General features: G+C 41.7%; 1 protein-coding gene across 2 annotated transcripts in view; it reads right to left on the bottom strand.

Annotated features, from left to right (window-relative positions):
- Positions 1-4,241: 4,241 nt before the first annotated feature.
- Positions 4,242-26,696, bottom strand: part of LOC136619751 (leucine-rich repeat neuronal protein 4-like) — a 35,137-nt gene continuing 12,682 nt past the window's right edge. For both annotated transcript variants that reach the window (XM_066594515.1, XM_066594516.1), the window contains exons 2-5: positions 20,937-21,606; positions 13,054-13,258; positions 11,765-11,899; positions 4,242-5,313 (exon numbers count right to left, since the gene is read on the bottom strand). In XM_066594515.1, the coding sequence (XP_066450612.1) occupies positions 4,242-5,313; positions 11,765-11,899; positions 13,054-13,258; positions 20,937-21,570 (2,046 nt within the window). In that variant the 5' untranslated portion in view covers positions 21,571-21,606. The remainder of the gene's footprint in view (positions 5,314-11,764; positions 11,900-13,053; positions 13,259-20,936; positions 21,607-26,696) is intronic.

The following is a 26,696-nucleotide window of genomic DNA, read 5'->3' as shown; positions in this document are numbered from 1 at the left end:
AAATTTGACAACCCGATAATGAGTTTGACCATCAGAGTTTTAAAGAAAAACTTAAATTAATACTAGCAATAAATAGGTAAACTCCTTTTTAGTTCTAAATCCCTAGCAAACCATCACAGCGCTGTGCCAGGCAGTATGGGCATCCGCATAATGGCCACAGGACTGGAAAAGATCTGCCTTCATCCCTCTACCGTAGAAATGCGACTCCCAGAATTGCTCCAACTCCCGATCAATAGCCCTCATTCCGCATGCAAGCAAGATCCTTCTCAAAATTATACAGGAAAGACTGAGATCAGTAGATGAAGCAGCACTCCCTGATGTGCAGGCAGGATTCCAGCAAGGACACAACTGTGATGGCACCATGGAAAAAGCTTAAGAATACAAAAAGAATATCTACATGTGCTTCATCGACTACATCAAGGCCTTTAATTGCATTGACCATGACAAGCTATGGCACGCCCTACAAGAGCTGGGTGTATCGGCACATCTAGTCAAGCGAATAAAATCACTTTATACGATCAAGAAGCCACTGTGAGAACACAGTGTGGGTATGCAGATTGGTTTGGGATCGGCAATGGTGTCTGACAAGGTTGCATCCTCTCACCCTTCTTGTTTAACCTATATGCAGAAGTGATCATGCGGAAAAAAACCTAGACAAATTGGAAACTGAAGTGAGAATAGGTGGCAGAAACATCAACAATCTCCATTACGCAGATGGTACAACTCTGCTTGCAGAAACAGAAGCAGGTCTGAAGCAGCTGATATGTAAGATTAAAAAGTGAAAAAATGGGCCTCTATCAGAATTTAAAGAAGACTAAAATTATGACAACTGCAAAAAATGGCCAAGTTCAAACCAAAATCGACAACGAGGCTGTAGAATGCATGCAAGACTTCATCTTCCTTGATTTGAAAATTGAACAGGCAGGAGAATCTATGCCAGAGATAAAACATAGGATAGCATTGGGACGAAGCACGATGCTAAACATGGACAAAATCTAGAAAGGTAGGGCTATCGGTATCGCAACTAAATGCAGGATAGTGTAAACTATTGTTCTCCCCATGGCCATGTATGGATGAGAAAGCTGGACTGCAAAAAAAAGCTGATAGAAGGAGGATTAATGCATTCAAGCTATGATGCTGGCGAAAGCTACTGCGTATGCCCTGGACGGCGAGAGTAACAGAGAAGTCCTGAATCGTATAAGACCCGATATATTACTAGAAGCAAAGATGACCAGACTCCGACTCACGGATTTTGACCATGTAATGTGAGCAGAGTCACTAGAAAAATCTATAATGCTTGGACAGATCAGTGGCAAAAGAAGGCCTAAGTATGGCAAGAAGGCAAAAGAAGTGGTCAAAGGACATGATGGTTGATACTATGTAAGCTGATACTGGTGTGGATATCAACCAATGGAAAGAAGCAGTGCAAAACCAAAAAACATGGAGGGAGCTCGCCTTTAGGGTCACCAGGGGTCGTTAACAACTAAACGGCTAAAAACAACAAATTCAAAACTCTCAAACGCTAAATCTCATTATGTCATACTGGCCTCTTTACAAGCTTAATACTTATTGGTGTTCAATACCCCAGAACTCCCTGCCTAGCAATCACAGTCCAATCACCACAAAGCAAATCAAAATGAAAAAAAAAACAAAAACAGAGAGAAAGTAGTGTAGCCACTAGCCCTAATGGTGGACTAGCAGCTTCAGGTAGTGCCATGCAGACCCTTGGGCAAGGATTGATCTTTTGCTGTAGGTAGATCCTACATTTGATGCAGGTATCCAGATTTGTATATTTAAACATAGGATGGGATAAGGTCTTTATTCCCTATACCCTGGTTTTGATATTAGTTCTCTAATGATTTACGTTCCTGATGAACTGCGTGATCAGGGAAACACGTTGAACAACTATATTAAAGAAACATAATCAATGTATCGAAGAAATTGAGCAAACATAGCCTTTACGTAGAGGCTGGATATATTGAGTCTGTATCCTGCCCCAGCCATTACTATTGATAGTATAGGGCTCCTAAGTTATTTTGAGTGAGGCTTCTATCGCTAATATTCTGAGATGTTCTAGTGTGATCCAATACATCTGGGGTCAATGATGTAATACTAATATGAATGTTGTATTAAAGTAAGTTAAACAGACTAGTGGCATAAAGCTGACCCACTATCTTCTATTTGAATTTCCCTCTGTATGTATGAAGGGACAGATAGACTTACTTGGCGAATAGATACAGCCTTAGCGCTAATGCCCACGGACGGATTATCGCTGCGGATTTCACGGTTAGACACCCGCCAAGAATTCTGCAGCAATATCAGTCCATAGACATGCTGTGGTAAATGATTCTCCCATGTCCAACTGGAAATCAACTGCAATTTTCCGCTTGCGTGGAAGAATTGCAGCATGTTGTATTCTATGCCGTAAATCTTGCGGACGGCTTCCATTGCGGCCATGGAAACTGTCTGTGTGAGCACAGCGGAAGTACCGTGAGAATGCACGCCAGCACGTCATGCGCTGCACTGCGCATGTGCCCCAACTTGCCGGGCGAGACACTCGCAGCAGATCCGGAGAGGTGTACCGGCATGCTCACAGAGACTGTCAACTGCAGTTGGTGAAAAGTCAGTTCACCCCCATCCACATAAGATGGTCAACTGAGTGCACTGTAAAATGCAGGTTCAGGTGATGTTTATCTAATGTCTGTGGAGGCACCTTAAGATTTATGATATTGATATTTTACTATCTAGTTATTAAACATTAGGCCTGTTTCACACGCGCAATTTTCTCGCAATGCGACAAATCGCATATATGTGAATCCCATGCTTTCCTACGAGTTCCTTCATATTAGCGATGTTTCTTAGCCTGTGACATTGTAAGAAAAAAAATCGCAGGTTGCTAGATCGGCCCGCGACTTGCAATGGTTTGTAGCCCATGTTTCCCTATGGAGCCTTCTTTCCTATTGCTAGATATGCTCGCGACATGCAATGTTTTGTAGCCATGTTTCCCTATGGAGCTTTCTTTCTGTTGCATCGCATCACATGAAAATGTGTTTTTTGTGCGGTGCGATGCAACTTTTACAGTAGGAAATCCTACTGTCAAATCCCTAAAATAAGCCCTAGCTGCATCAAAAAACAAAAAAATAATACATCACCTAATAGGCGCTGTCATCTCGGGGCGCATCTCCTCTTCACCTCTGGCACTTGTCTTTAGTCTTCTGCCAGCCCTTCCTGGATTGGACGATCAAAATCCCCGCCTCCAGGAAGTGCTGGCTGTGATTGACTGAGCCACGGCGCATTAGAATCAATCAGCCAGCACTCGATGAACCAATCACAGCTATTCATTCATTCATTGAATGGCTGTGATTGGTTCATCGAGCGCTGGCTCTGATTGGCTGAGCCGCGGTGCTCGAGAACCAATCCCAGCCAGTGCTTCCTGGAGGCAGGGAATTTGAACCCCTGACTAAGAAGCGCTGAGAGAAATCTACAAGCAAGCACTGAGTGCAACTTTTTAGCAACACAAGAAAATTCAGCGGCACCGATGCAATATTGCTGCAATTTTTTTCATGGTGATATTGCATCACCCGTGTCAAACAGGCATTAAGTTTTACGATTAAAGGGGTTGTCTCGCGAAAGCAAGTGGGGTTAAGCACTTCTGTATGGCCATATTAATGCACTTTGTAATATACATCGTGCATTAAATATGAGCCATACAGAAGTTATTCACTTACCTTCCCTGCGCTGCGTGTCAAACAGGCATTAAGTTTTACGATTAAAGGGGTTGTCTCGCGAAAGCAAGTGGGGTTAAGCACTTCTGTATGGCCATATTAATGCACTTTGTAATATACATCGTGCATTAAATATGAGCCATACAGAAGTTATTCACTTACCTTCCCTGCGCTGGCGTCCCCGTCTCCATGGCTCCGTCTAATTTCAGCGTCTAATCTCCCGATTAGACGCGCTTGCGCAGAAGGGTCTTCTCCCATCTGTTCGGTCCGGCACGAGCGGCATTCTGGCTCCGCCCCCTTCTACACGTCATTGCGTAGCTCCGCCCCGTCACGTGTGCCGATTCCAGCCTCCTGATTCTACTTTCTTTCTTCCAATGTTTTATGTTTATTTTAATGCACCGGACAGTTGCCTGTGTAAAAGGATCTTTAGCCAGAAGCTTCTCATCCTATGCTTAACCATGAGGTTTCATAGGGATAAAGAAAGGATTGACTCCAGACAGGATTTATAACAAGATTTTAATGATAAGATGGAATAGTACAGTGATATTCAAATGCAGGGTTCTTATAGGACACGAGATGCGTATCATATTTGCTAACACTATTTTTACAAGCCTTATATAGGCAGATAGAAAGCACTGCGATGGTCGCTAAAAACAGCCCACCTAGTGCACTTAATATGGAAAGGATGAGAATGTAGCTTGGTCTGGTCTTGAATTCAGCACAAGGGGTTCTTGATCCATTGTTTATTGGCGCACTATGCCCTTTCTTATTAAAGGCCATTACACAAACTTTATATGTTGTATGAGGCACTAAGTTATATAGAGTGAACTGTCTCATTGTCACATAAATGTTATCAACCGTTTGATTCGCATCACTTTCATGATCATAAACAAGCTGGTACTTTTCCACTATAGAATTTGGGGAACACCAAAGTATCTGTGCTGAGGTGTCTGTTATCTCAAAAACTCCTTGTAGGTGAGGTGGGTCTGGAATGAGATGATCTCCTGAAAGACCGGGGCACATGCATGGTTTTAGGCGTTGAAGCTCAGAGCAAGGTGTTTGAAGATGTCTACAATGGTCATAGTCACAGGCTGTGATTCTGCTCCCTACTGTTGTTACAATAGGTTGAGTCTCTTGCTCGTCATAGTCTTCCGGGTAGTCTCTTGGGATTTCTGATTGGTTCCAACTGGAACTTCCATTCTCTGGAAACGTCTGTTTAGTTATTGGTAAATCGGTGAGTTCTTTAGGTAATACGTCACTGCTTGAACTTGTTTTTGGAGTAACACTACTAGACTGTGTTATGGAGAAGGAAGTTGTTGGGTCATTTTCAAAAACTGTGGTCAATAAATCCGTAGTAGAAAGTAGAAGATCTTTTTGTCCTATTGTATGCAGTGATAATGCTGAGTTCAAAGAGTCTTCTGTTGTTCCTGGTATAAAATCAGATTTTCTTACTTCCGTTGTGGAAGTGACAGAATCCTGAGCTTCATCACTTGGTTCACTCTGGCCTGACTGGCATTGGTTATATAGTTCAAGTATTGAGATTCTTGATCCATCTCCCGTCAAGGAACTGCAGAAAGTTTCATTTGGTCTGAAAGATAAAAGTAGGAGAAAAACGTCAGATCTAATAAAACATTGAATAGAGTATACTCAGAATTATTGGGCAGCGCTTAGTGGGGACATCCATGAGAAGAAAGTACAGAGCGGGGGATAGTGCTAAATGTAGTTTCAAGCTGAATGTCAGCAGGGAAATATGGCCATCTTGGAAAATAGCGATGTAAGGAAACATCAGAAATGGAGGACAGGATAAGAAAGTAATGGCTGTGCGATTTTTACCATAAACATGGCACAAACACCTTTCATGTCAGGAATTTGTGAAAATTCGTTTCACTAGTAGATTGCCCCTTTAACCCCTTAATGACGTGGCCCTTTTTTTTTCCATTTTCACTTTTTACTCTCCCCTTTTAAAAAATCTTAACTCCTTTATTTATCCATCGACGTCGCTGTATGAGGGCTTGTTTTTGTGGGATGAGTTGTATTTTTTACTGGTGCTATTTAATGTTCCATATAATGTACTGAAAAACTTTTAAAAAATTCTAAGTGGAGTAAAATGAAAAAAGAAACAACATTCCGCCATCTTTCGGTGCGTCTTGTTTCTATGGCACACAAGGTGCAACAAAAATGACATGATAACTTCATTCTATGGATCAGTACGATTACTAAAATACTAAACTTGTACAGTGTTTTTTTGCTGTACTACATTTATTTTTTTTTCAAAGACATTTAATTTATTTAAAGGGGTGGTCCCGCGAAAGCAAGTGGGGTTCAGCACTTCTGTATGGCCATATTAATGCACTTTGTAATGTACATCGTGCATTAATTATGAGCCATACAGAAGTTATTCACTTACCTGTTCCGTTGCTAGCGTCCCCGTCGCCATGGTGCCGTCTAATTTCAGCGTCTAATCGCCCGATTAGATGCGCTTGCGCAGTCCGGTCTTCTCCCTGGTGAATGGGGCCGCTCATGCCGGAGAGCTGGTCCTCGTAGCTCCGCCCCGTCACGTGTGCCAATTCCAGCCAATCAGGAGGCTGGAATCGGCAATGGACCGCATAGAGCCCACGGTGCACCATGGGAGAAGACCTGCGGTGCATCGTCGGTGAAGATCCCGGCGGCCATCTTAGTAAGGTAAGGAAGAAGTCGCCGCAGTGCGGGGATTCGGGTAAGTACTAAACGTTTTTTGTTTTTTTTTAACACATGCATTGGGTTTGTCTCGCGCCGAACGGGGGGCCTATTGAAAAAAAAAACCCCGTTTCGGCGTGGGACAACCCCTTTAAATCATTTTCTGCTGCCATTTTCTCTGAAGAATAACTTTTTTATTCTTCCATCGACGTAGTTGTGCGAGGGCTCATTGTTTGTGAGACATCCTGTACTTAACGTTGGTACCATTTTGGAATACATTTAACTTTTTGATCGCTTTTTATTCCATTTTTTCAGGAAGACAAGAGCTCTGAAAAAGTGCATTTCTGGCGTTCTTTTTTTTTTTTTTCAGACGACTTTCACCATCTGGGGTAAATAATGCACCATTTTGATAGATTGGACTTTTACGGACACACCGATACCAAATTTGTATTTTTATTTTATGATTTAGATTTTTTTTTATTATAGATATGGCAAAAGGGAAATGATTTAAACTTTTATTATTATTATTTTTTTTTTTACAATCAGTAAAACTTTATTGATTTGATTTTTCCTTTTTTTAAGCCCCCCTAGGGAACCAAAACTAGTGATGGTTTGATCGCTCCTGCAGTATGATATAATGCCATAGCATTACATCATACTGCAATCTGACAGGCAGTCTATCAAGCCACCCCACAGGGATGGCTTGATAGACAGTCTGCTAAGGCAGCCTTCGGGCCTTTTAGAAGGACCCGCCTGCCATGAAACCCACACGGCTCACTGCGATCTCACCGCAGGGGGGTGGAACGGGATCCCCGAACATCGGGGGATTTGAATCAGAATTGACAGCCGCAATTAAAGGGTTAATAGCCGCGATTGGCTACGTGGCTGTTTGCAGCTATTGCCTGTGGGTGTCAGCTATCATAAACAGCTGACGCCTGCACTGTATGAAGAGAGGTCGCCCTGCGATCTCTCTTCATACACACTCTGACGCTGCATGACGTAAATTACGTTATATAGCAGGCAGGGGTTAAACGGTAATACTATTGATCACTTTTGGTAAGTGAATTTGGCCATACTCTTCTGTGATTTTGTATTTTTCTCCCATTTTCTGTGATTTTTTAAATACTGTTAATATAATCTATCCTCAGGACAGGTCATCAATAGTTGATTAATGAGGATCCTCTGGATTCCCGCTAATCAGCTAATCGCTCGGCCCAATGTCAGGGCAGTAGGGCCCGATATCATGATCGGGGTAAGAGCAGAAAGTATAATAGACAGCTTCTCTCCCATTGAAATTCTGCTCCAACCCTGATGACGATGTCTGGCACTACTGCACTAACAGTGGGCTGAGTGATCAGCTTATCACCGGGAATGCCAAGCGGCAGATCCCCACCAATCAACTATTGAATTGATGACCTGTCCTGATGATAGATCATTAATAGTATTTGCCTGAAAAAACTCTTCAACATTAGTTTTTAACCTATTAACCATTATTTTTCCAGTTCTACAAAACATAGCAGCGCCTTGTCGGGAGGAGATATGATTTTTAATCTTTAGTGTTTGCAGAGCATTTCACTCTCGTTTTCTAGTTAAACGTCTAGTTTAATTGGCATCAGCAGTTTTCAAAAATTGCTTCCGGCTTTGTTACTGTGAATCTACATCAAAAGAGTGCAATTCAGCATACTCAGACCACTATCTTAATGACTAAAGTTTCCCTAGCATTTTTAAAGTCAGTCAGAACAAGAACTTTTGCTCCCTGTAATATAATAGAGTTCGCGTTAATTAAATGTTAATTAATTAAATATGTTGGAAGAATCCATTAGGGAAACTTTTGTCACACTTTTTGAACTAAGATTGTATAGCCTGGTAGCCTTGTGTGACTACTTCCTCCTGCTGCCCGACTACTACACCCGGCATTGTGTGCGGTGATTGGAAAAGATGAGAGATTGACATGGCCAGCTGATCTGTTGCAGTCTATGATAGCTGCACTGAGAAGCAGGCATGAAAAATGTGCACTAACAGGGAGCGCACAGGCAGCAATAGCCTAGGGATTGTGCAAGCTTATGGGACCCTCAGTTTGCAACTTTTATTAGTTTTTAAAGGATTTAATTATATTTTAAAGGCAAACATGAGATTGGCTTATAACAATCTTAAATTTATTGGCTTATAACAATCTTAAATCCCTTCGCAGGAGGCCAACTATGGCTTACAAAATCATTGTATGCCTCCAATAGCTGTATATTCAAATGTATAGGGATATGGGAAAGGGTTAACAAAGGAAGTTGTACAGAGGATTGTCAAGAATCCATGTAAAAGTAAAAAATGGAGTATCCATAGGATGTGGGTGCAGTTGGTTACTAGGGTGGTGATTAGGTAGACAAAAAATAATGGCATAGTCCCGAAACCTCTAGACAATCAATCCAGGGTTTGATATTTCTTTCATATGGTATTATTGTGGATATTCTGTTGATCACCTCATGGAAGGAGAGAGTAGATCATTTCCATTTGGAAGCTATACGAATTCTTGCAAGCAAACATACATACTGAATTGGTGTATGAGTTTAATATTTAAATCGCGGAGGACGCTCCCCCAGAAGGAATACTGTAGAGGATCTGGGAACCGGACCACGAACAGGTAGTTGAGCTAGTTGTTAGCCTGTGACCACAGTCTTTTGACCTCCGGACAGGTCCACCGCCCATGAAGCATATCACACCTTTCTTGGGATCCTCAAAAGCATAATGGAACGGAGGATGGGTAAAGGCGGTACAATCTCGGAGGTGCTAAATATGTCCCATGTAAAAATTTAGTTGGGGTTTCTATAAGGGAGACTTGGTGGCTACCTTTGGAGATCGTGGAACAGCAGTGCTGCCAGTGGTCATCTCTATCTGTAGGTCTGCTTGCCATCTCCTTATGAACAAAAGCTTCTCCCCGGGTAGAGGTTGATTTAGTATATTGTAAATAAATGAGAAAATTCCCTCTAAGATGGGTTATTGGCACAGATGGACTCAAATGAGGTAGGCGTAAGTGGCATAGAAGGGGAAGCTAGGGAGTGGACAAAGTGAAATATTTGGTTGATTCACAGATATTCTTATAAAGGTGGTTTAAATGTAGCTATAAAGTGTTGTATAATGTAGATTTTTGATTTGTTATGGAAATGGCATAGGATGGTTATATGGTTGCATTTCCACCATTTAAAAAGGTATAGGTCAGGGCTTGGTGGGAAATGTGGGTTGGGGATTATTGGTAGCATTGGAGAGATCCTGAAAGATAGGTTGTACTTAAATCAGGTGCTTCTCCAGAGTAGGAGGGAGTACTGTGAGACCAGACTCAATCCTTGTAGTCCTGGGAGAAGAGATTCTGTAGACCAAGTTAGATATTGTATACTGTGTGGGTAAATGTGTATTTTCTCAATGTCCACCCATAGAAGGCCCTTGAGGTCATCAAAACATATTGTCTATTGAGCTATTCGAGCTGATTTATAATATTTGACCTCCTCATCACTTGCAACCCTTATTAGTTACATTCCAACAAAAGATAATGGCATAATATAAATTGATGTTCTCAGTAGTGGGCTGCATGAGTCTAATTAAAATGGTGCTAATGTACCAATTGCTGTATGTGTCTCATAACTCCCCAATACAGTATTTTTTTAGAGATCTACTATGGAAGAGAAAGAAGCTCTGTATCAAACCACTCCTGAGGGCTAAAGACGACAGAATGATGGTATTACCAAACTCCTGTATATTTTTTCTACCCTGTTTCCCTGAAAATAAGACATAGCATGATTTTCCAGAATTTTTGAGGATGCAAAATGATTTTTCAGGCTTTTTGAGGATGCTTGAAATATAAGCCCTACTCCAAAATTAAGCCCTGCTAACAGTTAATTAGAAAAGTCAATTTAAATAGTGTCCAGGCAGCTATACATGTAAATAAGTTAAACCTTTTTGAACAAAACTTAATATAAGATACTGTCTTATTTTTGGGAAAACAGGGGTAGTAGCCCAAAGTCAACATTTAAGGGTTGTGGTGCTGCTCCAGAGAATTATTCTTTTGGGACATTTATATTTCAGATTGGGGAGAAATGCCCACCTCTTGCAGCCTTGGAGGCAGAGAGATTAAGCTTTTGCAATCTGTCTACCCTACCTTTCATTTAATACACACGGTCTGAGCTAAAGTGAAAACTTTACGAAACACTGTTAGCTGTACAGCGTTTACACATCCATGGCATATAACTGTAATTTGAGTGAATTCTGTCCCTTGATGGGTTTTGAAAAATGGTGGGAAATGAGTATAATATATGTGGACCAATTGTTGTCCTCTGGTACATTTAAATCGAATCAGCAACTCCAGACAGAATTCTCCTGACTTTATGGATTATTTTATCAATAACCTCAGCTGCGTCATGCTTATACAGTACAAAGCAGCCGGTGGCTCCATTGAAAGCAATGGCCTGCCGACAAACCCCTGCAGTGATTTTTAGGGAAGGGCTTTAAAGATAAGCCCCTCCCTGAAAATCTTCCCTAGCTGTAGTAAAAAATATATACTCACCTGCCCGCCACTGCCGGGGCTCAGGCGTGTCTAGCCACCGCTTGTTCTCCCTGCATTTTTAATCCCCGCATGCTGAAAACCTTCAGAGCAGTGCAGCGAGAACAAGCGGCGGTTAGACGCGCCTGAGCCCCGCCAGACAGGTGAGTATTAATATATATATATTTATATATATATATTTTTATTTTTTTACTACAGCTAGGGATGATTTTCAGGGAAGTGCTCATCACTGCGGGGGTACCGGCGTCCTATTGCTTTCAATGGGGCAGTGCCATTCCCATTGAAATCAGTTGGAGAGCTTCGCAATCCGGAACGGATTCATTTCAATGGGGAAAATTGACTTGACTTATGAGTGTTTTGGGTTAAGAGCTCCGTCACGGAACAAATTAAACTCTTAACCCAAGGCACCACTGTATATTATATATTATTCCTTGCTCTAATTTAAGTGAAGCCCGGCTATTATCTCCCTCCCTGCTTTCCTCCCCCTCCTCATTGCAATAGGAGGGGGCTGGACAGGGGCAGAGCTAAGCGCTGCCCCATCCTGCCTCCTCCCATTGCTGGCTGTGGGCAAGGGGAGGGGTGGAGCCAGGACTATTTTTTGGGCCCGATGTAAAAGCGCCCAGCGCTATATTGGCTGGCCGGGTCCTTTTACATCATGGGAATATGGCCATGTGATCTGATGCATTGGAATCCAATACATCAGATCACAGAATATATCGGCCGACCGTGAAAATGATTGGCGGATCTAAGCCCGTGGGAAGGAAGTCTTAGGGTTGGTGATCCAGGAATTATTCTAATTGCCAGACTTGAACTTTACCTTGTCAAGGAGAGGTTCGTGTTCTTTGAAACCAGCCAATCAAGTTCACATTGGCAGAGTAATGGATTTCCACGAAGATCAATAGTTAAAGACTGTGAACTGATCTTCCAAGGATAGAAGTACTTGATGCTACAGCTGTAAATGTGCAAGAAAAATTAATATTATTCTTGTAATTAATTTCTACATTAATAACAAGTTTTTTAGCACCAACACATGCAGCGTAAATAGTAGCAAATAAACTGCACCACGCATCACCTGCTATGGCTGATTTTCAATGGGATCTGCTGAATTCAATGAAATCTAAAGTTCTCTAAAGGTGCTTTTGCGCGGATTGGGGCCGGCACGGGTGACAGGTGAGTTGTGGCGGGGAGCGGGGGGAGAGAGGAAGAGAGAGATCTCCCCTCTGTTTCTCCCCGCTCTCCCCCGCCCGCCCCTGAATCTTTAGAGACGACCAGGGAGATACTTGGCTAAGGCACTACTCGCTCGAGTAATATGCCTTACCGAGTATACTCGCTCATCTCTAGATGCAGCACATATGTGGATTTTGTTACATTTTTAACTGCATTCCGTGAGACAGCTTGTGAAAAGCCATGCTTTTAAAGGAAATATATTTGTAATCAGAAAATGACATATTTAAATCAGGTTTGCCTTATCAACTTTTTTTGTACGATCATTTGTTTATGACTATTCATATAAAATAATTGAAATATTTCTGTTTTCACACTGGCCACATAAAAACTGCAAGAATGATATTTTCTGTTTTCACTTATCAGCTCTGCTGTAGAGACTGGGTCAGGATCAGCAGAGGGTGTGCGATTTAATGGCAGCTATATTGTACTGCCAAAGGTCTAGATAAGGCAACACACAGTAGCAAAACAGTTCACACAGATAAGACTCTATATGTATCTTCCCTGCCACTCACTGGTCTCTGGGGGGAGAGGCTTGTACTATGTCACTTCCTTAACGGCCCTTTTACAGTCGGTTAAATGAGCGTTGACGTCACCACTAAGGTCGTTAGCGCTTGTGAAGAACATTTACACTGGCAGACTTTGCCACTGGATCGCAGGCTTCTCGCTCAGTACCTCCCCTTCTATGTGAAGCATCGAGCAGAGAGCGTTTACACGGAACAAAATGCTAGCGATCCAATTAGATGATAGTCGTTAAGTGTAAATGGGCGATTAGAGTATAATAATCTATTACATTTCTCTATCAATTAATTCCCATGAATTGCAGCTGCCATAAAGCACACCCTATCTGTTGCACTGGCTATACAGACTGCAAACACTTACTTTCGAAAATCAAGATACACAAGATTTGATGCATTTTGAAATATCTCAGTTCTGATAGTTGCAAGACTCTTGGAATCTGCACAGTTTAGAAGTTTCAAGTGTGGAAACCAGGCGATCAGTTCATCTTCTAGAACATTCATAAGAGTCATCTTTCTGATGTGAAGCTCCCTCAGGTTGGATAAATCTTTGCTCCACGAACGTTTCACTGAAATGGAAAGATATTAGAAATGCAATGTCATGAAACAAAGCTTGACCCTTATGGTAAGTATTTGAGATATTGGATTTATGATGGCATTTCAAATTAGTGTCCGATCACTGTTTCATGTAAGCTTTGAGTTTACACAAGAAACATGCAAAGCCGTTGCAAAGAAACTTGGATACTAAAAGTAAGGGGGAATGCACAGGGGCGGATTTCAGTTGCAGAATCTGAAGAGGGCAACCGTCTCTGGATTCGGCAGCAAATACCGATCATAGTATGCAATGCAAAAATGATTCTTCATGCACACTAGCAGAAACCAATTGCGGTTTCCGCTTGCGGATGAAAAATCGCAGCATGCTCCATTTTCCTGCGGATCCGCATGGACAGTTTCCATTGAAGTCAAAGCGGAAAAGCACGGATTTAGGAAATAAAAAATCTGTTCTGCACATGCCCAATGGCAGTACAGAAAAGAAGAAGAAAATGCAGGTATTTGTGGATGCTGCCTGGGCTCAGAGTCGGATTCCAGCGCGGGCTTCCGCATGCGGAATTCGACCTGCCCATGTGTATGCGGCCCAAAAAATACTAAACTTAAAGGACCATTTTGCAGGTCCTGACTAGAGATGAGTGAACGTACTTGTTAAGGGCGATTTCGCAATCGAGCACTGCTTTTTTCGAGTAACTGACTACTCAGGCGTAAAGATTCGGGGGGTGCCGGGGGTGAGCGGGGGGTTGCAGAGGGGAGTGGGGGGGGAGAGAGAGAGAGCTCCCACCCGTTCCCCACTGCTATCCCCTGCTCCACCACACCGCCCCCGGCACCCCCCGAATCTTTTCACCCGAGTAGTCAGTTACTCGAAAAAAGCGGTGCTTGATTGCAAAATCGCCCTAAATGAGTATGTTCGCTCATCTCTAGTCCTGACAGTCAACTATGAAATTAAAGACTACAAAACTACACTGCTCAAAAAAATTTAAGGGAACATTTAAGGGATTGTCCGAGTAAAAGAAAACCCCTGTCACCGGGACCCCCATGGATTACAATAACAAATGCGCAGACACTCACTTCTCCACCTCCACCAATGGCTCTGAGCAATAATTGTTCAATGTAAATGCCTGCATGATCTGAATGATGAATGATAATTCATTTCTCGTTCGGATGGTACAGGCGTAAAAAAAACGACGATCAGGCCGTGTAAAGAAGCAGTCATTCATCTATAGGATGTTGGGCTGTTATTTCACCTTCATGGAGTGTTTGACACAGTTTAGTCAGAAACATGTAGACCAGTAGCGCACTGGAGGTCATCTTATAGAGCTCCACCCAAGAAGAAGTATGAACAGCACAATCAGGTGCAATAATAAAAGTTTACATCCGCATGGATGTCACTTTATTTTTCATTGGCATAAAAAAAACAGGCGACGTTTCGACTGCACAGACGCAGTCTTTGTCAAGCTCCAAGTCTTTATAGAGCTCCACCGGTGCATCCTTCTGATCCTTCGCACACAAAGGAGCAGATACTCATCCCGATGCAGAATGCCCACATTCTCTAAAGGCCCATGTCTTGGTATCTGCTCCATACTGGGAGCTGCGGCAAACCTTCTTGTGATGGAATGAATGGTGGGTACAATCTTGAAGGACTACCTGTTCAGCCCGATTGGGCTGTAGGTACCTTCTCATGCTACCAGTAGTGACACTAGCAAAATGCAAACCTAGAGTAGAACCAAAAAGGATAAGGAGAGAGTAGTTGTCTGTGGCCACCACCTTCAAAACTATTCGCTTTTGAGTGTTTCCTCTCCCGTACACCTCTTGTCCCTTTAAAGGGTTGTTTAAAGTTATATAATTTTTTAGTAAAAGTATGTTCTGTATACAGTAAAATAACATCTGCAGATACTCCCCTCTCCTGCTGTGTCCTGCACCAGCGCTCCAGGTCTCTATTCTGACGTTAAGTTTACAAGCTTCCCTAGCCTGTTTATGGGGTGTCATAGATGCTGCAGCCAAAGACAGAGCTTACTGAGCTCTGTTATTGGCTGCAGTGCCTGTGACGTCCCATAAACAAACAGAGTAGCAGAGGACTGAGCACAGTGGGCGCGGGGAGAGGTGAGTATATGGCGATTTGTTATTTGAGGGGAAGGAGACAGCAGCAACCATCATTATCAAGAGGATACTCAAAGTCTCATCCAAAGACAAACTTGGAGGAGCCTTTGAGGGACAACATTTGCGGTCTTTTGTCATAGTAGATACGAATGCGATCCTAACAGCTGCTAGAGGCAAAAAGCAGATAAAGTATGGAGAGGAGAGTATTCAATTTTTTCAAGATCTTGCTCCCTCTACCTTAACTAAGAGATGGCAGCTGAAACCTCTGCTTGGAGCTTTCGGATCAAATAACCTGCAGTATACCTGGATTTTTCCTTTTGAAATTTCCATACTGAAAAAAAGGTGCAAAATTGTGACCTGCACCTCTGCCGATTTGGATTGAGCCTGATCCCTCCTGGACTTAACCCCGATCCTGGTCCCATCATGAATGCCATTGCAGGACTTGGAGGACTAACCACAGCTTCCTAAGTTAACTCTTTGGAAGGAGGCAACACGCTTCCAGTCTCCAAAGAACAAAAAAGCCAACGCTAAGCTACAGTTTCTGACATAGAAAATCCTTGCAGACAGCAGTAACACCCGAAGCTCGCATCTAAGAGTGCAGTCTGCACTCCCTACATGGCTCATGCCTCTGTTCTGTCCAATGGACCTTTGGACAATAAAGTCCCCTATGTCTCCAAGGTATTCAGTTTTTAAAATTTGTTTATATAGTTTGGATCATGCAGATTTCACAGTTTGTTTCTGTGATGTTCATCACAGATGAAAAGCCGTGACGATCATCACAGACACAACGAGCAGTAAGCTGAGCACTCCTGATCAATGCTTGCTCCCCTATTTACATAACCAGCCATGGATTCCTTCACTTTCTCCCCTTTTTTATTTTTCTTTTTACTGATTCATTTAAAGTATTATATCTTAATTTATATGATGATACTGCCTTTCCTCGTAGACTGTCTGATATTTGTAGATAATAACCGTCTTAGGTTGGTGACATGGAGCAGCTTTGCCCACTACACCAAATCCTCTAACCCCTCCAACTCAAATGTTGTTGAAGTATACGTTTTTCTTTCCCGTTGCTATATTGCAATATATACTTCAGTCCTCGTCTCCCTCTATTTTCTCCTTTTTTACAATCTCATTTTTATTTACCCTTCTTCCCTCTGTCTTGCTCCACAGTTACTATCGCTACCTCTTTACCTATTCAGCGATATATCATAGTCTTCTGATGTTTGTATTTGTTTTTTGACCTAGGTGCCATAAAGGTTTTTATATACTTTTACCCCTCCACTTCTCCCCATTCCCCCCATCTGCCTCTGTAAATAGTCAAGAATTGGCAACATAACCGTAACAGATCACACACCAGTTTCCATTTCTTTGTCTCTAACCAATCTTCCTATTAGGGAATGGAGATGCAGATTGAATGCGTCTATTCTGTACAACCATGAAGCATGCCAAAATATTTCCTCACATTTAGAGAATTTCTTTCAAAACAACACACAAGTCCCTGATCACCACCCCCTAGTTTGGGCAACCCATAAGGCTGTGTTTTGTGCCTTCTCATCCGGGTGGCTAATAGCTGACAACCTGACATGCTTCTGATTTATTGCAGAAGCAGGTGCTTTAAACTCCCACCGTATTTTTACTATCGGCTGGGTTTAAAGCCCAAGACCAAGCGCCGTAAATTTACTCTGCTTGGTCCTTAATGCGTTAAAAAGTATCATGTCTACAAGATTACTTGGTTTCTCTTACTGAGAAGAATCACACTTCATTCTTCCATTCACACCTACATGTGGGCACTGTGTATTGATACTCAAGAGAAATAAATCGCTGCATGCTCTATTTCACTGCGTATCACGCAGAGCGGGGAATTTAAAAAAAAACACTGCGCATGTCTATGACCGCATCATTCGCAGGCATGCGCAGTGTCATACTCAGCCAATACGTGGTCTCTGCTGGCACTCTGCTGTACTATGTACAACGCTGTGGGAGACCTGCAGTGTTGTATCCACATGCCCAAGTGAACAAGCCCATAGAATCTACAAAACCTGAAGGGATCCTTATTGGTCTCCTCAATATAGCCTCAAATGGAACTTCCCCCTCTTTAGTCTCTTCAATTCTACCATATTGTTAAATGTCTAGTTTTAGATATTTTCCCTCAAACAGACCCTTGATGGAGTTTGAAAGAATCATTCAAGCCAATTGTGGAGCGAGTAGAAAAATCTCTATAATCACAAGTTTATTGACTTTTTTCTTGGGAGAAATAGTTGGCTATCACAATATCCAAATGGGATGCTAATTTGATTATTCGCCACTCACATGGCTTCTCAGGCTGTGTTCACTTACAGTAGAACCACTACAAATTGCTCACTAGGTGGTATAAGACTCCCGAATGGCTCTTCGTATATAAATTATTTGAATCAAGCAAGTGTTGGCGTTGTAGAAACCAAGTGGTTTCGCTCTTACATATTGGGTGGTTTTGTCCTCTTCTCTGTCCCTTTTGGAAGCAAATCGAGCAGGTCATCCGTCAGATATCTAAACCATCTAAACCATCCTTCGCTGGTGTGATACTAAGTAAACCCTCCAGCCCATACTCTCCATCCCAAGACAAATCTCATATGGTGGCTGCTGCTAAGATTCTAATTCCTCTCAATTGGCTCCAGCATTGTCCCCTCTGTTCCACAATGGCGAGACAAAATTAACGAGATATGCAGATTTGAGGAGTTTACCAGTTGGGCTAACAGATCACACCCTTCTTTTAGAGAATTTTGGGATCCTTGGCATAAATTACAATCCTTGAAGAAATTTTAATCCAAATTTGCTGTTCTGCTCTTAAGCTTTATCTGCTTCTTATCTTTAACCCCCCACTCACACGCAATTCCCCTCTTTCTTTGTCTTAAGTCCCCAACTTTTTACAACCTATTATCTGCAAACCCTGGTCCGCATTCCATAATGCTTGGGGCTTCTGTTCTTTGTTTTTAAGTTGTACACATATCAGTATAAGCCTCGGCTTATGGTAAACCTTGTTTACCAACTACTCTTGACCTAGGGGTTGCTATCTCCCCCTCCCTTAGCATACGTCTGTGATTTGGTACATTTTTCTGACTATTTTTATTCTAAGGGATATTCTAAGAAAAAGAGAGTTTACAAAGAAAAACAATCTTCAGATGTATATGGATATGCTTTGCATGCCAACTCCTGTTGAAAAAAGCATAATAATCTTCATGTTACAAACTTTTGTGGGACCCTTTTGTATTGAAAAGTAAATAATATTATAGATGCAGTTAAAAAGGAGGAAAGTTCAGACATGGTCTAAAAGGACATTCTTTTTAGCATATATCCAGTTCATTATATCCTATGTATATATATTTGATGCATACGCCATAAGCATTTCTGGGTATATATGCCCCACACTGTGCTAAAAAGTGGTGTGAAATCAACTTAAAGTAACTCTTCAGTTTTTGTAGAGGGGTTGGGGGTATATTACCTGTTGTCTCTCCGATATGCCTGTTCTAGGTCCTGTTTTCGGTTATTCATGATGGCTGACGTAATCTTCTGACTACCAAATCTTCACACTACATTGGCAGTGTTACTCTACTAATCCACTATACCTGCTCCCTGAGTGGCCAGAGCTGGTCACCTGATCACCACTGGGCAATCAGAGAGCAGTGCATACTGTGCATTAGTTAGAAAATTGTTGCAGCCATCTCACTGGCTGAAAATGGGACCCATAAGAGGCTGGTTGGATGGACAGCAGAGACAAACAGCTATCCCAAAAGACAATTTTGTCCTGACTGTACAGTTTTCTTTATGGTACTATATTATAGGATTATTCTGACCTAGAAGCAATCCCAAATTTATGAATTTAGGGGAAATTTATTAAGACCTGCATTTCAAATGCTGGTATTAATATAGTTTCCACTGGCACATGATGTGCCTAATATATGATGCCTCACACACATTTCCATATCTTAGGTGGATCTCAGCTCCTGTGTGTGCCAACCAGATGGGAGCTGGTGTGAATTTCTGCTATAATTTGCCTCAGTTTCTGACTTAAATTGAACATCAATGTGTTGGTGGCCATGTACCCTCCCATGAAGCCACATCCTCTTTTCAGGAAAGTGACACAGAGTGGTGTACCATTCAAAAAGTTGAACAATTTTTGCCTAAATTGTGTGACTTTTTTTACACCAAATCTCCCCCTTAGCTCTACCCTAAATCTTTGAGCTTGTTGCCACATATTATCATATATAATTTTAAGCTCTGCTGACATTTTGTTTGGGCTCCACATTTGGCATACAAAGGTCTACACGTTCATTTATACCTTTTTTTTAACACATAGAAAAGTGTAGTGTGAACAGACTTATACATTATATTTTATACTATACTCCCATGGCTGATGGTCTGATTTCCATACTCATGTAGGTTTTGGCCACTCTCACACACACACCCCTTTTTAACGCAATTAGTGCGGTGTCCTGAGCGTCGTGCTAACCGTGGTACAACACTCTCATTGATTTTAATTGGGTTTCTCAGACCTGCGCTCGAATGCTGTGATTTTCGAGTGCTGTCTGTTCTATTTTTCAGCATTTCTGCATTTTTTAACTCACCCGTCACAATGTTGGAGTGCATTAAAAAGCGGCGTCAAACACTGTGACATGCGTTCAGAACTGCAGCTTGAAATTGCAGTGAAATGCCGCGGTTCTGAGCGGCGTTTAACTGAACGTATGTGTAAAAGTGGCCTTAGTTTCAGAGGTTAAACTAAGTATATGTTCTTAGTACAGAAAAAAACTCATAGACATGCAAAGGGAAATTCATACTCTGTGCAAGTTTGGTCCTTAACAGCTTATAACCCATGGTAACCAATTAAAGGGCCACTTGGGTGAAAGCACATTTTTCCATCACTGCTTCCCTCACTTGATTGTCTATCATACTGTGGATGTATCCTTATGTATGTTGCAGTCACTTTCATGCGGTGCAGCCTTCTGTCTGATGCCTATCAGGCACCATTTTGATGTTTAGATTTGTCCCTGCTTTATTTTCCACTATTCTGTACCATCAATCCCATGATGCATCAGCACAGCATCATATGAGCGACTAGAACCTGTACCTTCTCAGCCTGCAGGGAAGACATTGCCATTACCTTCAGTATTCACCTAAATAAGCTATAGACCATAATTATACAGTCAGGAGGATGAGCTGTGATCTCCTTCGTTATAACTGTATGACAGGAACCGTGTGAGTATCAGATGCAACTGTGATAGCAGTTTCTGTGTCTCGCTCTAAAGAGCTTGTGTGGTAGGGTCCATCACACAGGAATTATGCTGAATGAAAACTTGCTTTCTTGAGAGAACATAAAGCCAAGTAGAGATCACATGACCATCTGAGAAAAGAACTCCAAGAAGTTTCAGATAGAAAGCAGAAACTAACTAAGGTAATACTAGCTGACATTATATATATATATCTATATATATTGGGGTTGGGGGGGGGGTAGCTACATAATGAATGAAAAAAATGGCAACAAAGTGGCCCTTTAAGTACTTTTACTAGTATATAGTTTCTGAAGTCTAAATGAGTTTGGTTATTCCCCTTAGTTTGACTTACCACATCTGATGTATGTACCACTTAGATCAAGTAATTTGAGTGTCTTTAACGAACCCTCTTGGGCTTGTGTTGAATTGAGTGCAAAGGCCGACTCTTGAATGTCATCAAATGAATTGAATCCGATCAACGTCGATGATAAATTAAGAAACACCAAATTTGGGAAGCAGGAGAAGGCAAATGGTTGGATGAGTAATATGGGATTTCCAGCAAGGGATAGCTTCCTGAGATTTTTCAGCATAAGGCATTTGGGTACAACTGATAACAGATTATGGCTCAGGTCCAATGACTCCAGTTCAGGCAAAACGTGAATTCTCCAATGAATCTCTCGAATTTGGTTGTGTGATAAAGACAAGATGCGAAGCTTGGGAAGGTAAACCACATCTTGGATCCCAATCACAGTTATGTTGTTGAAATTCAAGTCCAAGTCCTCTATAGTTTTAGGCAGGCATGTTGGTAAGACATCTAAATTTTGATTCTGTAGATGACATTTCACATTGCATTTCTCCCCGCAGTAAGTATCATTAGTCTTTACTTGTTCTGTTAGATTTTTGGAGACAGTAACCGTTCGGTCTGTGCTGGTGAGCAGAGCCATTAACATTCCTGTTTTACACAACAGCAACAGCAAGGGGATCATTATCTGTTGGCGGTCGTCAATAAGCCAAATGCAGTCCTGCAAAAATTATATAATAAAAGCTTAAGAATATAAAGAGATTGAGGCTTACACATTAGATGTATATAAAGTCTACCCCCTGTTTTAGCCTTTCCCATTGACGTTTGCCTGTGTGCTGTAGACGTCTTAATTTATCGTCCAGAAGCTTGTAATCATTAATTGCATGTTAAATTAGTGCAATCTGACCACCGTTCAGTATTTCTACAAGCATGCTAAAGGCGGCTCACATATACGTTGGAACCTCCACAGATGCAGTTTAACATACTGGAAGAAAAAGTGCTGCATGCAACCCTTTTTCTTCCATCTACAAGCCAGGCAGATGAGCTGAAACCAATAGAACCCTATTATAGTCAATGGGGATTGTTCAGCGCTGCTTGGTTCCATCCTGAGACAGAGCAATTCGGCCATGGGGATTTCCCTTTCTTGCTGCCTGAACAGAGCAGCAAAGGGGATTCCCCAATGCAGGTGGGAAACGACCCTAACTCACTTGTCTCTTCTCTCCCCTCACTTCTGGTAGTAGACTTGATCTTGTATTCACAAGCATTTTTGAAGACTAGGGCCCAATGAACATCCCCCTTCGGATTCCGCAGAAAGTACTGCCCATGAACATGCTGTTGAAAATCGCTTTTTCATGTGCAAGAGCGGAAATCAATTGCAATTTTCCGCTCGCAGCGAAGTGGGGTGAATTGCAGCATGTTGTATTTCAGTGCCAATGGCTTCTATTGAAGTCAATGGAAGCCGTCCAATCCATGGCCTGTCGCCAGTTGACACTGCGGCCGCAGAATGCATAGCGATGGCGTGGCATAATCTGTACTGTGCATGCGCACTATTGGCATGCAGGTTTTGATGATCAAAAATGGCAAACGTCTGCATCAAAATCTGTAGTTAAACGTGCGGGCTTTGATGTGAAATTCCGGGACAGTATTCCATCCCATGTGAAAGCACCCTGACTGATTTAAAGGACTTCTTTGTCCCATGGAAGTTGGATGCCTCATTCCTTAACGCATATTTACTGCATATTTTAAACCCCCATAGCGGAGGTGTGACTTGATGCTCATGGGCCCCAATGCAAAATCTGTAACAGGGCCTCCTGAACTTGACAAAGACCACAGACATTTAGTGGTTGAAACGTTGTTTGTGCTGGATGGATTAAAGTTTTCTACTTGAAATAACTTCCCTGGATGCTGCTTCACCTTCATTATACGTTGGTTAGGGCCTCCAACTATAATGCTTTATTCATAGTACTGGGCTCCGTGTATAGAGAAGAGAGGCCTTTTGCGCCCCCCCGCCTAAGGCTCCTGGGCCCGGGTGCAACCGCATCCCCTGCATCCTCTATAGTTACACCCCTTCCCCATAGCTTATAATGGGCATATTACGCCCATAATATTTACAAAAATAGGACATGCTGCATTCTTTTTCATATATTTAAGGAGTTTTTCAGATGAGTGTGTTTGCGTACGTCTGTGTGCATGCAAAGTCTGAGTGCACTAAACACAGAGATAAAAAAGAACCAGTGGTTTTAATGGGTGCGTTTTCATAAGTGCATTTTGCGTACACATTTCACACGCACGGAAGGAAGTAGGACCTGCTCTATCTTTCTGCAGACAAAGTCCTATAGAAGTCTATGGGTGGTGCGCAAATACACAAGGAGAACGGTGTGACACTGCGCAAAACGCAGGAGAAAGAAGACAGCTTTAATAGCCATTCAATTCCATGGAAAAGGAGTGTCACGCACACGTGTGAACTGGCATTGCACACGCAAAAATGACACTACTATGCGCAGACACGTGCACAACACCATAATTATAGTAATCTCCAAACCTCGTTCATGCACAAACGTATTTGTTCGTGCATACGCTCGTGTGAAGCCACCCTAATACATTGTGAAAAATGTGTGTCTGAATGGCCAAATGCAAATCAATGGGCTTTTAGGACTGCGTATTGTTCCGCTTCTTCACACGGCCATTTGCGCCACTACGCTCGCTGCTATGGAGCATAGCTGCACACGAACTGGGTAAAAAAAATTTTTTTTTTAATGTGTCAAGCTTCACGCTATTCTGCACGAGTTTGAAAAAAAAGCAGGAAGCAGGAAGATAGGTCCTGACCTTTCTATCTCACACATAGTACTAATTACATGCAGAAAAAGATAGGGCAAGTCCTATCTGATCTATTCTCACGATTACGATTAACGGGCAAGAATACCGCTATTGGAAATAAAACCATTGAAATTAATGGTTTTGTTTTGTCTCATTATGCTGCATAATGGGACAAAATCATGCCCATCTGCTTAAGCCTTCAGTGTTTGGTTCCTGTTTGGTTTATATATGTTGTTAATACTGCAAAATGAGGACGTGGTTATATAAGGTATGCAGGGCGATGTTCTTTACACTATTGTCTATATGGCTTATCTACATAACGCTCTTTCTCTTGTACTTTAAAGTTGCATTTGCCTTAACTTTTTCTATGCTTTTGTATTCTGTATTGTCCGCTTCCTCATAATAAAATGCTTTTGAACCTTTAATATATATACAAAGTGAGGCATGCTACTATATGTGCGTATCTAATAGTTTTTTCTAAATCTTTTTATGCTTTTGACCCATGAACTTTAGCAAAATAACACAAATAGGACATACAGCACTTTAAAAAATGTAAAAAAAGAATGCCATTCAAAAGGTATCATCAATCTGCTGTTGTAAAATACAATAAAATTGGTTTGTCTGATATGGCCTTTAATAATAAATCAGAGAATATCAAATTGATTGACTCCAAGCTTAGTACTATTTCACTGAAAGTGCCCCAGAAATATTAGATTAGATAATCTGTTCTATTATTAAAATATAACTTTTATTATAGGACTTTATTTAAAATAAGCTAAATCACACCACTAAATGGCCCAGCACACATCAGGAAACTAGACGAACATAAACATACAAACACCCAAAGAACATACAGGACAGGGGGTAGGTATATCACCTTATCGTGGTGATCCGCTATACCGATGTTAATTACCGTTCCCTTAATAGATTTACAGGTACGGTTATATTGCTATTTATACAGTGGTAATAACGGTATACATTTTATTTCAGAAGGCTAAGGATGATAGATAAATAATATTTAATCAGCGTGTTTCTACGGCCCTGATGTAATAAGTGAGCCGATTCATCAGGATCAAGACGAATAGCCTCTGTCTTTTGTACTCAAATGCCACAAATGAAGAATGGTTCGTAGGGCTTATAACACTTATATGTAGTTAGTTCGTGATTATTTCTATTGTCCTTCTAGAGGTACAGGTGGTCGGCGCCTGCGACCGATAATACCACTGGTTTATACTGTATTTAACATAGTGGTATATTTGCCTGGGCACAGAATTGCCTGAAGTGTTTCTAGTACTTGTGATGGAGTAGTTCAGAGGGTTAAAGAGTGTAACTCAATTATATGGGGATATCCCCTCTTTTTGCGATCAGAGCCGATGTTGGCACTTGCATCAAATATTTGGATGATGTGGTATTTGATGCTTATACACACATCTCCAAAGTGTTTATGCTCAATGGCTAAAGATCGCACTGTTTAATATATCAGTGTAAGAGTGCTCTGTTTTTAGGCTAGGAGGACTGATAGTCGTCAGAGCATCCACTTAAAGGGGTTGTCCCGCGCCGAAACGGGGTTTTTTTTTTTTTAACCCCCCCGTTCAGCGCGAGACAACCCCGATGCAGGGGTTAAAAAAACAAACCGGAGAGTGCTTACCTGAATCCCGGCGGTCCGGCGTCTTCATACTCACCTGCTGAAGATGGCCGCCGGGGTCTGCTCCCTCCGTGGACCGCAGCTCTTCTGTGCGGTCCATTGCCGATTCCAGCCTCCTGATTGGCTGGAATCGGCACGTGACGGGACGGAGCTACACGGAGCCGGCATCCTGCACGAGCGATCCCATTCATAAAAGAAGAAGACCCGGACTGCGCAAGCGCGGCTAATTTGGCCATCGGAGGCCGAAAATTAGTCGGCACCATGGAGACGAGGACGCTAGCAACGGAGCAGGTAAGTAAAAAACTTTTGATAACTTCTGTATGGCTCATAATTAATGCACAATGTACATTACAAAGTGCATTAATATGGCCATACAGAAGTGTATACCCCCACTTGCTGCCACGGGACAACCCCTTTAAGATAGTACAGATAAAGCCCTGAGAAATTCAGATAACATATGTCTCAGTTTTGGGCAATCTGTGCTTATCTAGTTGGAAGTCTGGACGTGCATTCACGCCCTAGAGTTGGTAGAAACTATACTTGATTGTAGCCTCCAGCAAGAGCCCTGCACTCCTCAAACACCTCTATGTCTGCACTTCATGGCGTCTTAGCCCCTACTGACATCCCTCTAAGATGCCGTGAAGTGCAGACATAGAGGTGTTTGAGGAGTGCAGGGCTCTTGCTGGAGGCTACAATCAAGTATAGTTTCTACCAACTCTAGGGCGTGAATTTTAAATAAAGTCCTATAATAAAAGTTATATTTTAATAATAGAACAGATTATCTAATCTAATATTTCTGGGGCACTTTCAGTGAAATTGTATTTCATTTAAAGGACCCCCCTGTCCCAGTGACGACCAAGCTTAGTACTGGTGAAAGCACACTTAGCAGCAGAGGCAGATAGGAAAGAAAGGAAAGTGAAATAAAGAAGATGTATAGACAGAAAAGAAAAAGAGAAAGAAATGGGAAATCAAAGAGATAGACAGATATGGAATAGATAGATATTAGATAGATAGATAGATAGATAGATAGATAGATATGAGATAGATATGAGATAGATAGATAGATATGAGATAGATAGATAGATAGATAGATAGATAGATAGATAGATAGATATGAGATAGATAGATAGACATATAGATACATAGATAGACAGAAAAAGAGAAAAGGATGAAAGAAATAGAAACGAGAAAAGAAAAGGAAAACAAGAAAGATAGGTTAGATAGAAAAGAGAAAGAAAGAGAAAAAAGAATAGCTAGATAGATAAGAGACAGACTAGAGAAATAAAGAGAAAATAGGGAAAGAAATATAGACAAAAAAGAGAAAGAAAGAAATAGAAAAGAAGAGAAAG

This window comes from Eleutherodactylus coqui, chromosome 3, assembly GCF_035609145.1.
Source record: "Eleutherodactylus coqui strain aEleCoq1 chromosome 3, aEleCoq1.hap1, whole genome shotgun sequence".
Classification (NCBI taxonomy): Eukaryota; Metazoa; Chordata; class Amphibia; order Anura; family Eleutherodactylidae; genus Eleutherodactylus; species Eleutherodactylus coqui.
This window is presented reverse-complemented; position numbering and strand designations above follow the sequence as displayed.